Source organism: Canis lupus, chromosome 25, assembly GCF_011100685.1.
Source record: "Canis lupus familiaris isolate Mischka breed German Shepherd chromosome 25, alternate assembly UU_Cfam_GSD_1.0, whole genome shotgun sequence".
NCBI lineage: Eukaryota > Metazoa > Chordata > Mammalia > Carnivora > Canidae > Canis > Canis lupus.
In genome coordinates, this window is record NC_049246.1 from 4,042,454 (window position 1) to 4,056,827 (window position 14,374).

Sequence of the window (14,374 nt, forward strand, 5' to 3'; positions counted from 1 at the left end):
TTCCAGAGCAAACTCAGCATACTTTTTATCAAGCAGTTGCCTCTTTCAACAAAAATTTTATTTAGTCAAGTATCTACTGGGATAACCAAGGAAAGGATACAAGAATCCACTATAAATATTAAATTCACTACTGTGAACATAGCTGAGGAGTTGTAACAAATGTATTCTGAAGAGCACAATAAAAATTACAAGAGTTTACCATAGTGAGTCAATGAAGACCTGACTGGATGTGAAACAGAATACATTGTTTTGTTTTTTAAGATTTTATTTATTTATTTGAGAGGGGGTGGACAGAGACTGTAAGCAGGGGGAAGGAGAAGGACAAGAAGACTCTGTGCTAAGCATAGAGCCTGACGTGGGGCTTGATATCAGGACCCTGAACCTAAATCAAGAGTCAGGTGATCAACTGACTGAGCCACCCAGGTACCCCAGAATACATTGTTTTTAATTTCAAATGTTCTTTAAGTTAAACTTCATGATAATCCCATCCTTTGAAAATTACTAAATCCCTTATAATCACAACCCTTAGCACTGTGTTCATCTGGGGAGATAAAAAGGGTCAAGGACAATACCCAATTTCCAATACCCACAGAGGAAGGCTATTATAATTCAGTACATTCAGGAACATTATATGCCATGTACTCTGTTAGTCACTTGATCTCAAGGATTAATTCACCCTCACCTCCAAAAAAAAAAAACAAAACAAAATCAAAACAGAACAAAAAACAAAATTCAATAGAAAATCAGCACAGAAAGGGGAAATGTTTATATTTTTATAAATTTCACAATTTAACTACAAAGCTCCACACTGGAGATCATTGCTACTCAAAGTAGCCACATGCCTCCCTTAGGAATTATGTGGGTTATGAGTCCTTGTGAGATGAGGAACTTGTAAAGCACTGCTTCCTGCATCCAGAATGTCTTGCTTTAAAAAAAAAAAAAAAAAAAAAAAATCAGCTAAACTACAAAGTGTGCTTAGTGCTTTATTTGATTTATATTCTGGCTCAAGTTCCATATCTCAGGGTGAGTAACTAACAATTCAAGGGCTGGCATTAATTAGGTACATGGACTGTATGCACTTCATTTAGATCATAGCCATGGTGTTGTGAGCAGTGATATCCTAAGCAGTATGGTGCTAGGAAACTAATCCAGACCTCAGCTTCCTGGAAAAATAATAAAAGCAATAAAAACACATGAGCACAAAAGATGCAAACTTTTTTCTTTTCATTTGTTCTGGAACTGATTTAAAATATTTATCATGTATCTAAGTTATTCCTTCTTTTCCTATGGCCTCTCTCAATATTAACTTTCCTCTATTTAAAAAAAAAAAAAAAAAAGTAAACAATACCAAAACAAAAATCAACCAAGCAACCACAAAAGGAAATCATTTTTCATAGAATTGGGTAGCTATAAGTCCTTAAATATCAGAAAACTGAAGTCTCCAAAAGTTAAGTAAATTAAATTTTGAAGGTCATTGTTTATATGCCTTCTGGAAAACGATGGCAGAAGGAGATAGCTGGTGATTGAAATCACAAATGAGGAACCCAGAATTCTTTTTCTGGCTCCAAATCTACTCTAGATTCAGAGCTAAGCCAGGTGGCCAACAAGAAATTAGATGAAAAACATGTTATTTGGTTTCTTTTGTTATTCAGAGGTTAATTCATCATATGAATCAAAATATTTGCCATACAGGGTCCAAATATGAGACCAAAACATATAGGGATAATAAAGAGGGAACAGAGGAAAGATCTCAAAAAGTGATTCCAGTAAACCAGACCAACTTTGTTGGCAAGTAAACAAAAGTAGACCTTTTGAAGGCCTGAGAACCCATTAATATTTCCTGGTCACTCTAAAAGTCACAGTGCCCCCTAACCTTGGACCTGACTCATGGAAATTGAGGTCAGCAAGCTCACCAAGGACTTTCTCATGAGGAATAGTTAAAATGACAGGTTGCCAAGGTATGTGAAGGCCATTAAGGAGAGTATTAGTAAATATATATTTTTTGGCCTGGGTTCCATTTACAAGGGTATTTTCAAGTTGAATACATGAATCATAAATTATATACTTATGACTTTGTGTACTTCTCTATATGACTGTTAAATATCAATTTAAAAATGTACTTTTTAAGGGCAGAAAATATCATGTGCCAGGTATATAAAAGATACTCTGGGTCACAGCAAGGAATGTCTACTACTTGTTGGATGAATTATTTGAGTGCTTCCTTTTTCATCCAAAAATGTATGGTATTGTAGGCTAATAATACAAATAATACATTCTGATAATTTACCCCATGGGAGAAGACTAGGTAAGTTTAAAAGGCACATGCACAAAGACATATTCTGTAGCTAAACATTGGAGCCACGAAGATATCCATGAGTCAAGGATTGGTTAAATACATGATAGAAGAATCATGTAATGTAGGACTCTAATATTATAAAAATGACTACATTTTCTTATATGGAAAGATGCTGGACATGTATGGCTAAGTCAAAAAGTAAGCTTCAGAATAGTGTATAGTATGATTCCATTTTTGTAAAACAACAACTACTACTACTGCTACTACTACTAGGCACACATACACAATGGTTGGCTTTAATTCATGTATAGCCAAAGGCATGCAAAAATAAACTAAACAAGGTTATGCACCAAGTTGTTAACATTTTTTTTAGCAGGTGATGTATGTTTGTTTACATCCTATTTTGTGCATGTATCTAAATTTTGATACAAAGAAAATATATTGTTTTATAATCAGAAAAAAAACAATAAAGGTGTTTTCATTAGAAAAAATAGAAATAAAATTTAATGATAGCATATGTAGAGAAATCATGTGCCAGGTATATAAAAGATATTCTGGGTCATAGCAAGGAATGTCTACTACTTGTTGGATGAATTATTTGAGTGGTTTTTTTAAGCCCAGAACTCTTTCCCCTCCTCCTCTTTTTTCCCTCTCCCATCCCCACTCCTCCTCCTCCTTTTATTGTACTGCATATACTTACATATACTACCAGCATATATTATACAAAACATTTGAAATGGTTCATAGGTACCTTTTCTTTCAAAGTTTAAGATTCTCTGGCTGAGACAAGAAAGTCAATCTGCCTAGTGGGGCTTAAATGCTCTTTGTATTATAGTTGCATTTCATAGGATATTGTGAATGTTTTATCTAAGAAGAGAATAGATCCAGTTGCTATAGTCCTGGTCATGGGGAAATTGAAAGTGGGTAAGAACAATACCAGTTTAATTGGCAATGGTTAATAGATTCCCAGGCAGTTCTAATCAGTGCCAGAGTAGTGTGGCAAATTAATCAGGAAAGCTGCTATTTTGGCTTTCCCTGAGGAGTGAATCTGTATGTTGAATGAATGGCCTTAGTGTTTTAACTGTGGTGTAAGTCATCTTTCTGTCTCTCTGAATTTGAAACAGGTCCTTATAGCCATCTTATCCTTATCAAAAATTGTATTCAGGCCTATTACCATAAGTTATCCTGTTTAACAAGTATTAGAAGCTTACAGCTTCCAGACCCTTTCACTATTATCCTTAGCAATATCAAAGAATCAACAATATCATGGCATCAACAATCAAGCCCGTAATGCAAATTATTAAGTCTGGACTGACTGATCTCCTATCTTAATATAACTTAGTAGATGAAAATTTAAAAGTTAGGAACTAATGATAGTCTATCCTATTCCTGATACAAATTCAGAGCTTTGAAATATTGGCACTGTTTTGGCTTGGTTGTGTGTTTCATGCTTAGAGATACTGTTAACTTGTATAGGGCTACTTAACTATTCAGAAATCTCCATTTTTTGTTGTTGCTGTTGCCAAAAAAACTTAGACTAAATAGTGATGATTTCCTGGCTCCAAATGTGAACATGAGCATAGATACTATACATAAAGAACTGCTGAAGGAGGCATTCTGTGTCCTATGACAGAGCAACTCAGAACACTATATCCCATGAATGAATCTGCCACAAATCCGAATCAAAACTGAAGAGGTCCCAGAACTTGGCTCATTTGCCTGCTACTGTGTATCTGAAATGATCAGTAAATGCATAGATAGACTTCCTGAGTTCTAAATCAAAGGCTGGTCCACATGTGCATGTATCATAGACTTCTGTGCCTAACTTGTGGCTTAATTTCTTGAGGTACATCCGTTAGCTAGAAGGAATCCTGCCAACTCATGCACTTAGTTCAGTTTCTTCTTTATTAGGTTCCCTATTCTATTAACTAAAGGTTTTTAAAAAAAAATTTTTAGCTGTCATCAGGAATAATATATAATAATAAAAGTTAAGCCTGTGATGCTTTATATTAACATAGCAATATAATAATACAATATGCTCCACATATGTATTTGAAGAAAATGGCATTCTTCTGTAACAGTACTTTTTGACTTCTAGCTTCATTTAACAGATGTTTACTGAATGGCTCATGGTTGCCAAGAGCCAGGCAAGTGGGACCTACCACAGTACCTGATGTCAAGGGCCTTTTAAGAATGTATTTTTCCAGGTTCTTAAATTACTGTTTAAAAAAACTCAAATGAGGGACACTTGGATTGGACTCAGTGGTTGAGAGTCTGCCTTGGGCTCAGGTTGTGATACTGGATCACGTCCCAGGATCCAGTCCCCCGCAGGGAGCCTGCTTCTCCCTCAGCCTGTGTGTGTCTCTACCTCTCTCTGTGTCTCTCATAAAGAAATAAATAAAAATCTTTCAAAATAAATAAATAAATAATAAACTCAAAGGAGCAAAACACAAAAATTCAGTCATAATTTTACATTTTGCTTCTCCCTAATAACAAATTAAATATAAAAGTGTTTAAATAAAGTCTACAATTTTTTTAAAAAGGATATTAAAATAAAGTGCAGGGAAAAGAGCAAGCCTAGAGAAGAAGGAATATTATCAAATGGGCTGAGACTAGATCTAAATAGAGGCCAAATCAGAGAGTTTTGCTTGGGATGGGTTAATCTTTCATTCTTAGAATAAATGTATGACATTACTTAATGATTAGTATGATTAAACATTCTTACCAATCGCTGTCCTCCTTCATCTGCCTTCATTAAAAAAAAAAAAAAAGAAAGAAAAAGAGAAAGAAAAAAAAATGAAAAGAAACCTCTTAGGAAACCTGCAAATAAATCCTCTGATGGATTTGATGCCACATGTCATCACACCATTATTTATCCCTTAACTCCTGACAAGCTTGTGCACATCATAGACATCCAATAAAATCTGTTGAATTGAACGAACAGCAGGGAAAATGGAATGGATCTTACCTTACATGAAGCTTCTTTAATGAGAACCATGAACATGTGTCAATCTCTTCAGAGCATTCTGCCTTATGTAAAAGGAATCAAAAATAATAAATACATAAGCCAAATAAATAATAAGCCTCAAAATCAAAACACAAAAATGTAATACCCCACCCGTTTTCTGGAATTCCGTATTCCCAGAATACTTGGGAGGTTGGCAGATGGTTCTCCATCCCCACAATGCCCAGCATTTGAAGGACATGTCCTGTGGGAGTGGTGGCACTGCAACTCGGTTACAAGGCAGACTCACCAATATACGCTTCAAAAAAGCAACGTGATTAAGGGATCGACTAGGTGCTGCTTATAAAGTATGTACGTGTTCGAGAGGTGGGGATAGGGGTAAGACGCCTCCATACTTGGAGAAATGAAGCATTTCAGTTACAAAATAGAGGCAAGAATCTGTAGGAGCTAGATTACAAATAACCTAGAACACTCAGATTAGTTGCATACCTTAAGCTAATTAAATACCCGTTGGGTTTTTTTGGTTGGTTTTGTTTTGTTTTTAAGGTGGGTGCATTGGGCAGCAAGGCTGCGTTAAGAAGTAAACCTTTTAAGAGAAAGGTATTACTTGCCTTTTTTCCTGTTGATGGGCTGCTGTCTGACAATGAATCTAGAAATATCTAAAGCAAAAAGCTCCTGAGGAGCAACCCTGTAAGAGGTGGTCCCTCAGCTTGGCCCCGGGACACCGTAACTGCCCGTTCTGCGCCCTTTGCACCTGTAGCGTGGGCCCCAACAAATGCGATGCCTTTGAGAATGTCCAGAGCCTTCGGAATACACTATCCGCCGCAAAGAACCACCTAACTACTTCAACACTTTAGCAAATAATTTTCCAAAGGAAATTTAACAGGCAGAGGAAATGAAGGAGGTTAAGAAACAAGCCGTGCCTCCGGAGGCGGACAGAGCCGAGCCGGGCGGCCCCGCGGCGGAGCCCGCAAGCCCGGTCCTCAACCCGCGGCTTCTGCGAGCGCTGCCCGGCGCGGGCCGCAGGGACTCCCCTCGGCTAAGCAGAGCTCAGCGCGCCCGTAATCCAGCACCTCGGCAGGGAGACAGCATTCCGGGAGCTGGGGGGGGGGGGGGGGGGGGGGGGGGGTCTAGTAGGTTTTTCGGGAACTCAGAAACCACCGCTGGGGAACGCAAGTGTTCACCGCCAGGTAAAACTTACCCGGATTTGAAGCACCTAAGACGGGTGCAAAGGCTCTGCGGGCGCGCGAGGGTGCAAGGCCGGCAGTGCACGCGGGGAGTGCCCGGAGGGGACAGACGACCCTGTAAACCCGGATAGAAGCAAAACAAACAGAGGTGACCGCACACACCACAAAGGCAAAAGCAAACAGATGCACCTAGAAGCGCGTTCCGCAAAGTGTGGAACTGCCTACACTTGACGGCGGAATCAATGCTTGCAGCAGCGCTCGCGAGGGCAGATCCTCCCGGCTGTGTCCGGGACAGGAGCGGGTCGTCCCGGGGCCGCGGCCCTGCGCAGCCCCGCCGGGTCCTCCCGAGGATCGCGACCGCCGACCCGCGGAGCCTGCTGGCCGCCGAGGGGATGCACTCAGGGGGCTCCCAGGACGGAGCCACACCCCTGGGAGCCGCGGAGAGCCGCGGGGGGGGGCGCTCGGAGGGAGCGGAGGCCGCCCCAGGAGAGGAGGCAGGGCGCTCCCCGCGGAGGGCGAGCCCGCCCCCAGGGCCCGGCGCCCCGGCCCCCGCCCCGGCCCCGGCCCCCACGCCCCGCCCCGCTCGAGGCGGCGCCGGGAGCCTCGCACTGACCTGCGAGCCCGCGCGCGGCGACCTCCCCTCCCGCGGCGCGCCGGCCCGGCCCGGACTGGAGCTGCGCTGAGCTCCCCGCCCGCGCCCCGCCCGCGCCCCGCCCGCGCCCCGCCGCGCCCCGCCCCCGCCCCCGCCTCGGCGCCCCGCCCCCGCGCGGCCGTCCGGGGAGCGCAGGGCTCGAGCGCACCGGCTGCGGGAGGGCGGCGGGAGGGCGGGAGCCGGGGCCGCGGAGCCGGCGGGACTGCGGGGCCCCCCGCCCCTCGGGCCGCACAGCCAATGGCAGCGAGCGCGGCCCGCTCCCCGCTCCCCGCTCCCCGCCGCCGCCGCCGCCGCTCCCGCCGGGGCCCGCGGGCGGGGAGGAGCTTGAGCCGGGGTCGGAGGGTCCCGGAGGGCGCGGAGGCGTTGGCGTTGGCGTTGGCGCCGGGAGCCGCGTGTGCGGAAGGCAGCTGTGGTGCCGTTACCTGTGTGTGTGTGTGGGGGGGGGGGGGGGGGCAGCGGGCGGAGGCATCCACTTTCTGCCAGTTTCTTCCCCTCGGGAACACCTGGGTCCCGCGGAGCCCCGACGCCGGGTCCGGAGCCGCGTCCTGCGGGGAGCGTGGCCGCGCGCGTCCCTCCCTTCACGCCTCATCTCTCGCCCCTTCCGAATACTCCGCCAAATCGAGAGATGAAATGAATCGGACGGCAGTTCCCAGCACTGCCAGGGACCGGGCAAAGGTAAAAACCCCTCCCGGAACCTGGCTTCGAGAGGGTCACAGACCTTGAAAGAACTCTGGGAAGGGCGCCGCCAAGGGACCAGTGAGACCCGTGAGCTTCACTGAAAGACTCTGGAATTCCTCTTTTTTTCAGCTGAAAAACTGTTATTTCAACTGATCATTCGATGTCTGTGGTCTCTTCTACTCTGACATTCAATGATCCAATGGGCTTTCCGGCCTGTTGGCCTGGGGAAGGGCTGAGCTCCTGCGAGGTGCTGGGGCGGCTCCTTTCCCTCCATCTGCTCCCTCCTGCTGCATCCACCCGGAGACCGTCCACCTGTGGCTACGAAAATGAATCATGTAAATCAGTATAGAAGGATGATGCTCACGTTTTAGTGACCATGTAAACTTGTACAAACACTCCTACTTACCAGCGCCCATCTCCTGGGATTATGCTAGTTGTGCTCATGTTAGGGGTTCTCCAGATAGAGACAGATTCTGAGGCCCCCTTAGTAAGTGAGCAAAGGCTCTCTCTCTCTCTCCCTCTTCCTCCTCCAGGGGAATTGTGGGTTTGTGTTCATCTTTTCTACGTGAATCTTTTTGTATCTTCTAAAATGCAGGGCCATAGAATGAGCGGCATGGAGAAGAGGGCGGACAGAGACCTGCTTCTCTTCCAACACATTTCCGTTTGACACGTTCACATGTCACTTTCATGAGTTTGTTACATTTGTCTATCCCTCCGTGTTTTACCTTAGATTTATACTGAGCCTCCTCTCTAATAGTAATATCCATGAAATCATTGGTTTGTTATATACCAATTGTATTTCAGTGCAAAATAAGTAAGTAATAAATAAGTAATCTGTTTAGTCTTTTCTTGACATTTCCTGAGCTTAATTGCCTAGGACTGCTGTGAAAAATGACCATGACCTGTTAAAAAAAAAAAAAAAAACTAATATGAGAGACAAAGCTGCTTTCATCTTTATTCTTGATTTCGTATATAAATGATCTAGAGAATGTTAATTGTCAAATTCACTTACATAGAGTGTCTTCAAAAGTAGGTCAGTCTCACCACTCAAGTTCCTAGGAGTTCACAGGCAGTTTGGAGAAATAGTTCTAGCTTCTAATGAGCATGATCATCCCACTTCCAGTCCTTTTCTGTCTTATCAGAGATGGATAAGATTGGTTTTGTGTTTTGTTTGTTTGTTTTAACTGTGGTATTTGGAGTCAGAATCATTAAATTCTGATCCTGTCACTTATGATCTTTGTAACTAAGCCAATCACTTCATCTCTCTGGGTCTCATTTTCCTTATGTACAAAATGGCAATAATAGTATCCACATTAATAGGTTGTTTTAAAGTTTAAATACACATACATGCATACACACACACCGAGTTCCTAGCTATTGTCTGGCATGTAATAAGTGCATAAAATTATTAGTTCTGTCTTTCCTTCTTTGCTGTCATCAAAGCAACATTTAGAATTACTTTGTCCATTCTCTAATTTCCATCTAGGTTATCAGGAAGCTTGTGTTCTGTTCCTAACACTCCCTAGACTAGTTCTCTGCTCCCTTTCCCTGATTCCTTCATCTCTGCCCTGTTGTGATGCTCCCTCTCCAAACTCTATCCTATCTCTCATGACTTAATCTCTCTTCTTTCCAGCAGTTCTCACATTCCATCTGCCACAATGTCAGAGCTCTGTGCCCTGTAGAGAAAGTGAGATTTACTCTAAGAAGAGAGTAGGTCATAAAAATTCTTAATACTTTTACATTTTCATGATGTGTCAATAAGTCCTTTTTGTTTGTTTAAATCATGGTCCTCCTGAAAACATGGAGAAATTTATGTTATCTAATGCTATGGAAAAATTCCTAGAGCCACAAGTACTATTAAATTCAACAGACATTTTTGGAGCATCTGCTATATGCCAAGCAGTGCCCCAGGCACTAGGGAGATAAAAATAAAGAAGACAAAGTCTCTGCCCTAAAATGCTTATAGTCCAATCAGGCTGGCAGATATATAAATACCTAAATTGAATATAAGCGTGCCTTGTAGGGCTTTAAGCCAATAGTGCCCATGAAAGAATTTCCTTTACTTTTTCAATTATGAGGTTGTCTTGGACCAGCCAATCAAAATTCCCACCCTGCCCACAGTCCCCTGCTGAGTGAGGATCCATGTTCTATGCCTGAGCGGAGCTCATTACTCAAAATGGGCTTAATTGGTGAAGCCAAAAAGACCATATACACATTCTCATTTTTCCCATGTCCACTCCAACCCCAATTGCAGCTAGGGTGAGAGCATGTAACTTCAATTTGGCCAATAAAATGCCTTCCTTAGACCTAGAATTGGGAATTGGTCATACAAGGGAGCCGAGATGAGAAGAGCTCTCTATAGCAGTGACTGCAACAATGTCCAGTTTCTAGGGCCAGCAAGGGGAGGAGCAATGAGCTTGGGTTTCCAGTGCCCAGGTGTCAGTTGCAAGTTATGGCTTCTGCTGCTCAGTGATCTCACGTGTCTAATTTGGAGGTATGATTGGCTGGGCTTCTGGATGTTCCCTGTTTCTGTTCATTCTTTGAGCTTCTCTCTGGTCCAGTATCCTTTCATTAAATTCAATTTTTGCTTAAACTAGCCAAATGAATTCTTAGCTACTAAGAATACTCTGTATATACTCGGTATAAAGGCTCTACCTCAATAAGAAGAATGTTAATTAACTAATTTAGGTAACTTCTCCTGCTAGGACATTCAAATTGGAAATATTACAGTTGGTCAATTGAAATCCAGAGCAGAAGCTAAAAACACAACCCATGGACTATGAGACAGCAAGGACTATGTGTAGGCTGGAATTATGAGTAAGCAGAAGTTATGAATAAGCAAAAGTTATGAGTTAGCAGAAATCTGCATACATGCAGAGGAGAGGAAGAGGTGGTTGGCTGAGAGCAGCAAGGAAACAGAAGCAAGAGGAACTGAGTCCACATGATGGTGAGGGAATAAGTGAACCCTGCTCTCAAGGGGACTCCAGGCTAACCCAATCCCTAGATTTGCCTTGAATCCTGTACTATTTTCCAATTTCCAAACTAGTTTTCCTTTTCTGATTAACCCTGGCTATTTCTGAGTTAATCAGAAATTTTGAAATTCCAGTTGTTCTTATTGTGATGTATACCTTTATAGAAACTCCCTTATTCCTTGAAGTAACCAGGATAAGACTCTATTTTATATGACCAAAGCATTCTGAAGATTGCAGGCATGATATGGCTAGGACCCAGGAAACAACAGTCAAATAGTGTATCTTAAAAGTCACTGGTCTTCCTCTTCAAAAATGTATTTTCTTTTTTTCATATCTTACTTGAAATTTCCAAGAGGACCTTCCTCTGGGCTGAAAAATTAATGGTTTATCAGAAGCCCCTGTTTAAAATGTACTCAAGTTTCTTGTGGGAATGAAAAGCCAGAGGTGTTTCTCTCTACATTAGCCATTAGCATGTGAGCAGATCATATGAGTTCATTCTTAAATTTGAACTCTTAAGGGCCTGATACTTAGGGGTTCAGCTAGGTATAGAGCAGAAAAATTGGGCACTGAGAGGGAAGAGTGGAGAGCAGATATAATAGAAAATGGCCATGAGAGTCCCTGGAACATTATAAAGAACTATCCTATGGAATATTCCTATAAGGGAAGGTCCTGGTGGCAGCCAATGTAAAGAGTGCCAGGGAACAGTAGGGCCAAAATGGCAGCCATACAACAAGGTGGACACTAACACCAAACATTCTCACTTCGCAGTCTACCTTCTGCCAGTTCCAGAGTATGACCTTGCATAATTTTTGTTCTGCTTCAGCTTTTATGGGAGATGGGGCTGGGCTGAAGCGGCAGAGAAAGATGACTATCGTATATGCCCATCTTGAGATAATACTCGGAAATTATACCAACATTAATTATACCTTGGGGTTACTTGCATGAGTCCATGGCCTTTGTTTTATCTTCCGTAACATACAGTGCCCTCTCATGGCTTGTGAAAAAAAAGAAAAATCTGTATGTCTGACCTAATCAGCGAATGACACACAGTCTAGAAAGCTAAAAAGTAATTCTCTTAAAAGGACATGACACAAGTAGGAAGGAATTTACACATGCTGCTGTGTTTGAAAGGAGAGAAAATGCATTGAAGCTGTTTTAATGAAAGCAAGAGTCTGAAGTTATCCCTAAAGAGCTTTATGTTCTCAAAGTCTAAAATGTACCTCAGAGTTTGTTTGTTTTTCTGAGAACAGTGGGTAGAACTATACTTGGAATGGCCGTGAGTCACATCAGGGTGAAGGGAGAAGAAAAATATTAATGCCACGGACACCACTTTTCATAGGGTGTGCTTTAGCCGCTGGGTGCTGTACTTGCCCATCAGCTCTGTTTGTGTGGCCAAATGACTTACTGTGGGTTATAAATCAATGTTGAGCAATGTGAAGAGCAGATGGGGAGTTTAATGCATCCTCCACATCTCCGTCTTGTGACTGGCTGAAGTCCATGTGCAATTTGGAAAAAGATGTTTGAAAAGGATATTCATCATTTTAAATTGCTCTGTGGGAGCTTTGCAGTTCATAATGTGCCACTTAGGTACTTCTCAAAGATAGGTTTTCCTTGACATGGATTAGAATTTCATAACAGCAAAATGGCAACTGGAGGTATTAGGATAGAAAAGCTAACTTTGAATGAATTAACAAGAAATTGGGGAGGGGGGTGTTGAATTGTGAAGGAGTTAAAGGGATATGAAATATTTAGGCTGAATTCTACCCCATAATATCTAGTTCTAGGAATTCCCAGTGGTTGGCAAGACAGTTTTGTTATCCATTTCTCAGGCTAGCCCTCAAATACTATTGGGAAAGTCTACCTAGGCAAGAACCTTCAGCATGACTAAAATATATTCGCTCTTGAGGAAAAACTATTAAAAACCCAGCAGTATGGCTAGCTCAGTTGGTAGAACATGTGACTCTTGATCTTGGAGTCATGAGTTCAAGCCCCATATTGGGTGCTTTTTCTCCTTACCCATCTGAGATTCCATAGTTCGTCATTCTAGTGGTCTTCCAACCAGGTGGCCATAAGGTATAGGAAGACTTTCCAAAGGAGGACTTGTGCAGAGATAGTTTTAAGGAACCCATCAACCTTCATGTCAATTATTTTTCTTAGATTGATCTACCTGAGTGAGAACTCACAGGCATTTATAATACTGCTTCTGCTACACATGAGAAAGGCATATCCTCGCTAACTCCAAATCTTGCTAGGGTGTGTTCAACTGGAGTATAAAACCTCAGAGTGCCAAATAAAGTAATAAATCAAAATATTAATTTTGGGAAAGTCAAAAAAATAATTAAGTGAAACACTTAAGATTTTCCTGGTTTCCCTGCTTTCCGTGTAGTTTGGTTAAGGGGAAACATGATCTTATAGACAGTGTAAGTATAAACAATATGACATGTTAGAATGTTCTGAATTCAGATATTGGATAGAAATGGAATGGTGGCTTTAACAATTTTTGTTTAATGATTCTGCCTCTTTTATTTCTGATCTGGTATCAGTGTGGAAGGAGAATTTTTTGAGAGAAAAGCAAGGGAAAAAGTGCTGAAGATTAAAAGCATTTTTTATATTCTTTTTTTTTTTTTACTTTAGGTATTCAAGATACTTATCTCGTACTTTTTTTAAGAACCAAAGTTTTTAAATTTTAGAACAATTTTATATTTGCAGAAAAATTGTGAAGACAGTACAGAATTCTCATATACTGCATACCCAGTTTCTCCTGTTATTAATATCTTACATTATTATGGTATATTTTTATAATTAATGAACCAATATTGTTACAATATTATTAACTATAACCCATATTTCATTCATATTTTGTGTGTTTTACCTAATACTCTTTTTCTGTTCCTGAATCCCACATTACATTTAATCATCATGTCTCCCTAGTCTCCTCTGGGCTAAAGTCTCTCCAACTTTCTTGGTTTTGATGTCTTGAGAGTTTTGAGAAGACTGGTCAGCTATTTTGTAGAATATGTCTCAGTTGGGATTTGTCTGATGTTTTTCCCATAATTAGACTGGAATTATAAGGGTTGGGGAGGAAGACTGTATGGGTAAAGTATCATTTTCAACACATATCCAGGGAACAAACACTCAACATGATTTACCACTGTTGATGTTGACCTGATCACCTACCTCAGGTAGTGTTTGTCAGGTCTCGCTCCTGTAAAGCTACTCTTTTTTTCCCCATTTCTGGGACTTTTTATTAGCCAAAACAAAAAGAATCTTTGAACTGCCCAAGGAGAATAGATTTATGGTGTTGATTTTTATAAATATCAATGGAATGCTTTTCAAGACTACTGATTCTTTAGATAGTTAAGGCAGAAAATTTGTGATGTAAGTGCATTTGCACCTTTCAATAAGATAGTTAAAAATATTTTTTTTACTAAATCATGAAATATGTGTTCCAATTACTATTAATATTCATCTTATTTCATCTTATAAAATGTTCAATAATTTCTACCTCCTATTAACAAAAAATAATGCTATATGTTGACTACTGGACTGGTGAAGTTTGAGTAATACGTATTTTTTTTCCTTTAATAAATTCAGACTTTCCTCTGATCACTATGTATAACAAAA

The 14,374-nt window shown here is 41.5% G+C and overlaps 1 protein-coding gene and 1 long non-coding RNA gene across 36 annotated transcripts in view; one reads left to right on the top strand and one right to left on the bottom strand.

Annotated features, from left to right (window-relative positions):
* The window catches only part of SERTM1 (serine rich and transmembrane domain containing 1), a 68,695-nt gene that overhangs the window by 16,945 nt on the left and 37,376 nt on the right, over positions 1 to 14,374 (bottom strand). For 5 of the 35 annotated variants that reach the window (XR_005378321.1, XR_005378320.1, XR_005378319.1 and 2 more), the window contains exons 2-4: positions 6,463 to 6,563; positions 5,265 to 5,322; positions 5,022 to 5,045 (exon numbers count right to left, since the gene is read on the bottom strand). Coding sequence is in view for 3 of the 35 variants with exons in the window: in XM_038573256.1 (XP_038429184.1) it covers positions 5,022 to 5,045; positions 5,265 to 5,322; positions 6,463 to 6,563 (183 nt within the window). In the remaining 32 variants the exon portion in view is untranslated. Of the gene's footprint in view, positions 1 to 692; positions 1,164 to 5,021; positions 5,046 to 5,264; positions 5,327 to 5,414; positions 5,555 to 6,462; positions 6,564 to 6,673; positions 6,957 to 7,061; positions 7,156 to 7,818; positions 8,097 to 8,184; positions 8,681 to 8,790; positions 9,566 to 14,374 lie in introns of those variants that run through there. The other 30 variants (XM_038573226.1, XM_038573242.1, XM_038573241.1 and 27 more) reach the window with 19 other exon arrangements.
* LOC106557743 lies at positions 7,553 to 8,619 on the top strand. Its single transcript, XR_005378322.1, has 2 exons — positions 7,553 to 7,775; positions 7,908 to 8,619. It is a non-coding gene; the product is annotated as an uncharacterized LOC106557743 (long non-coding RNA).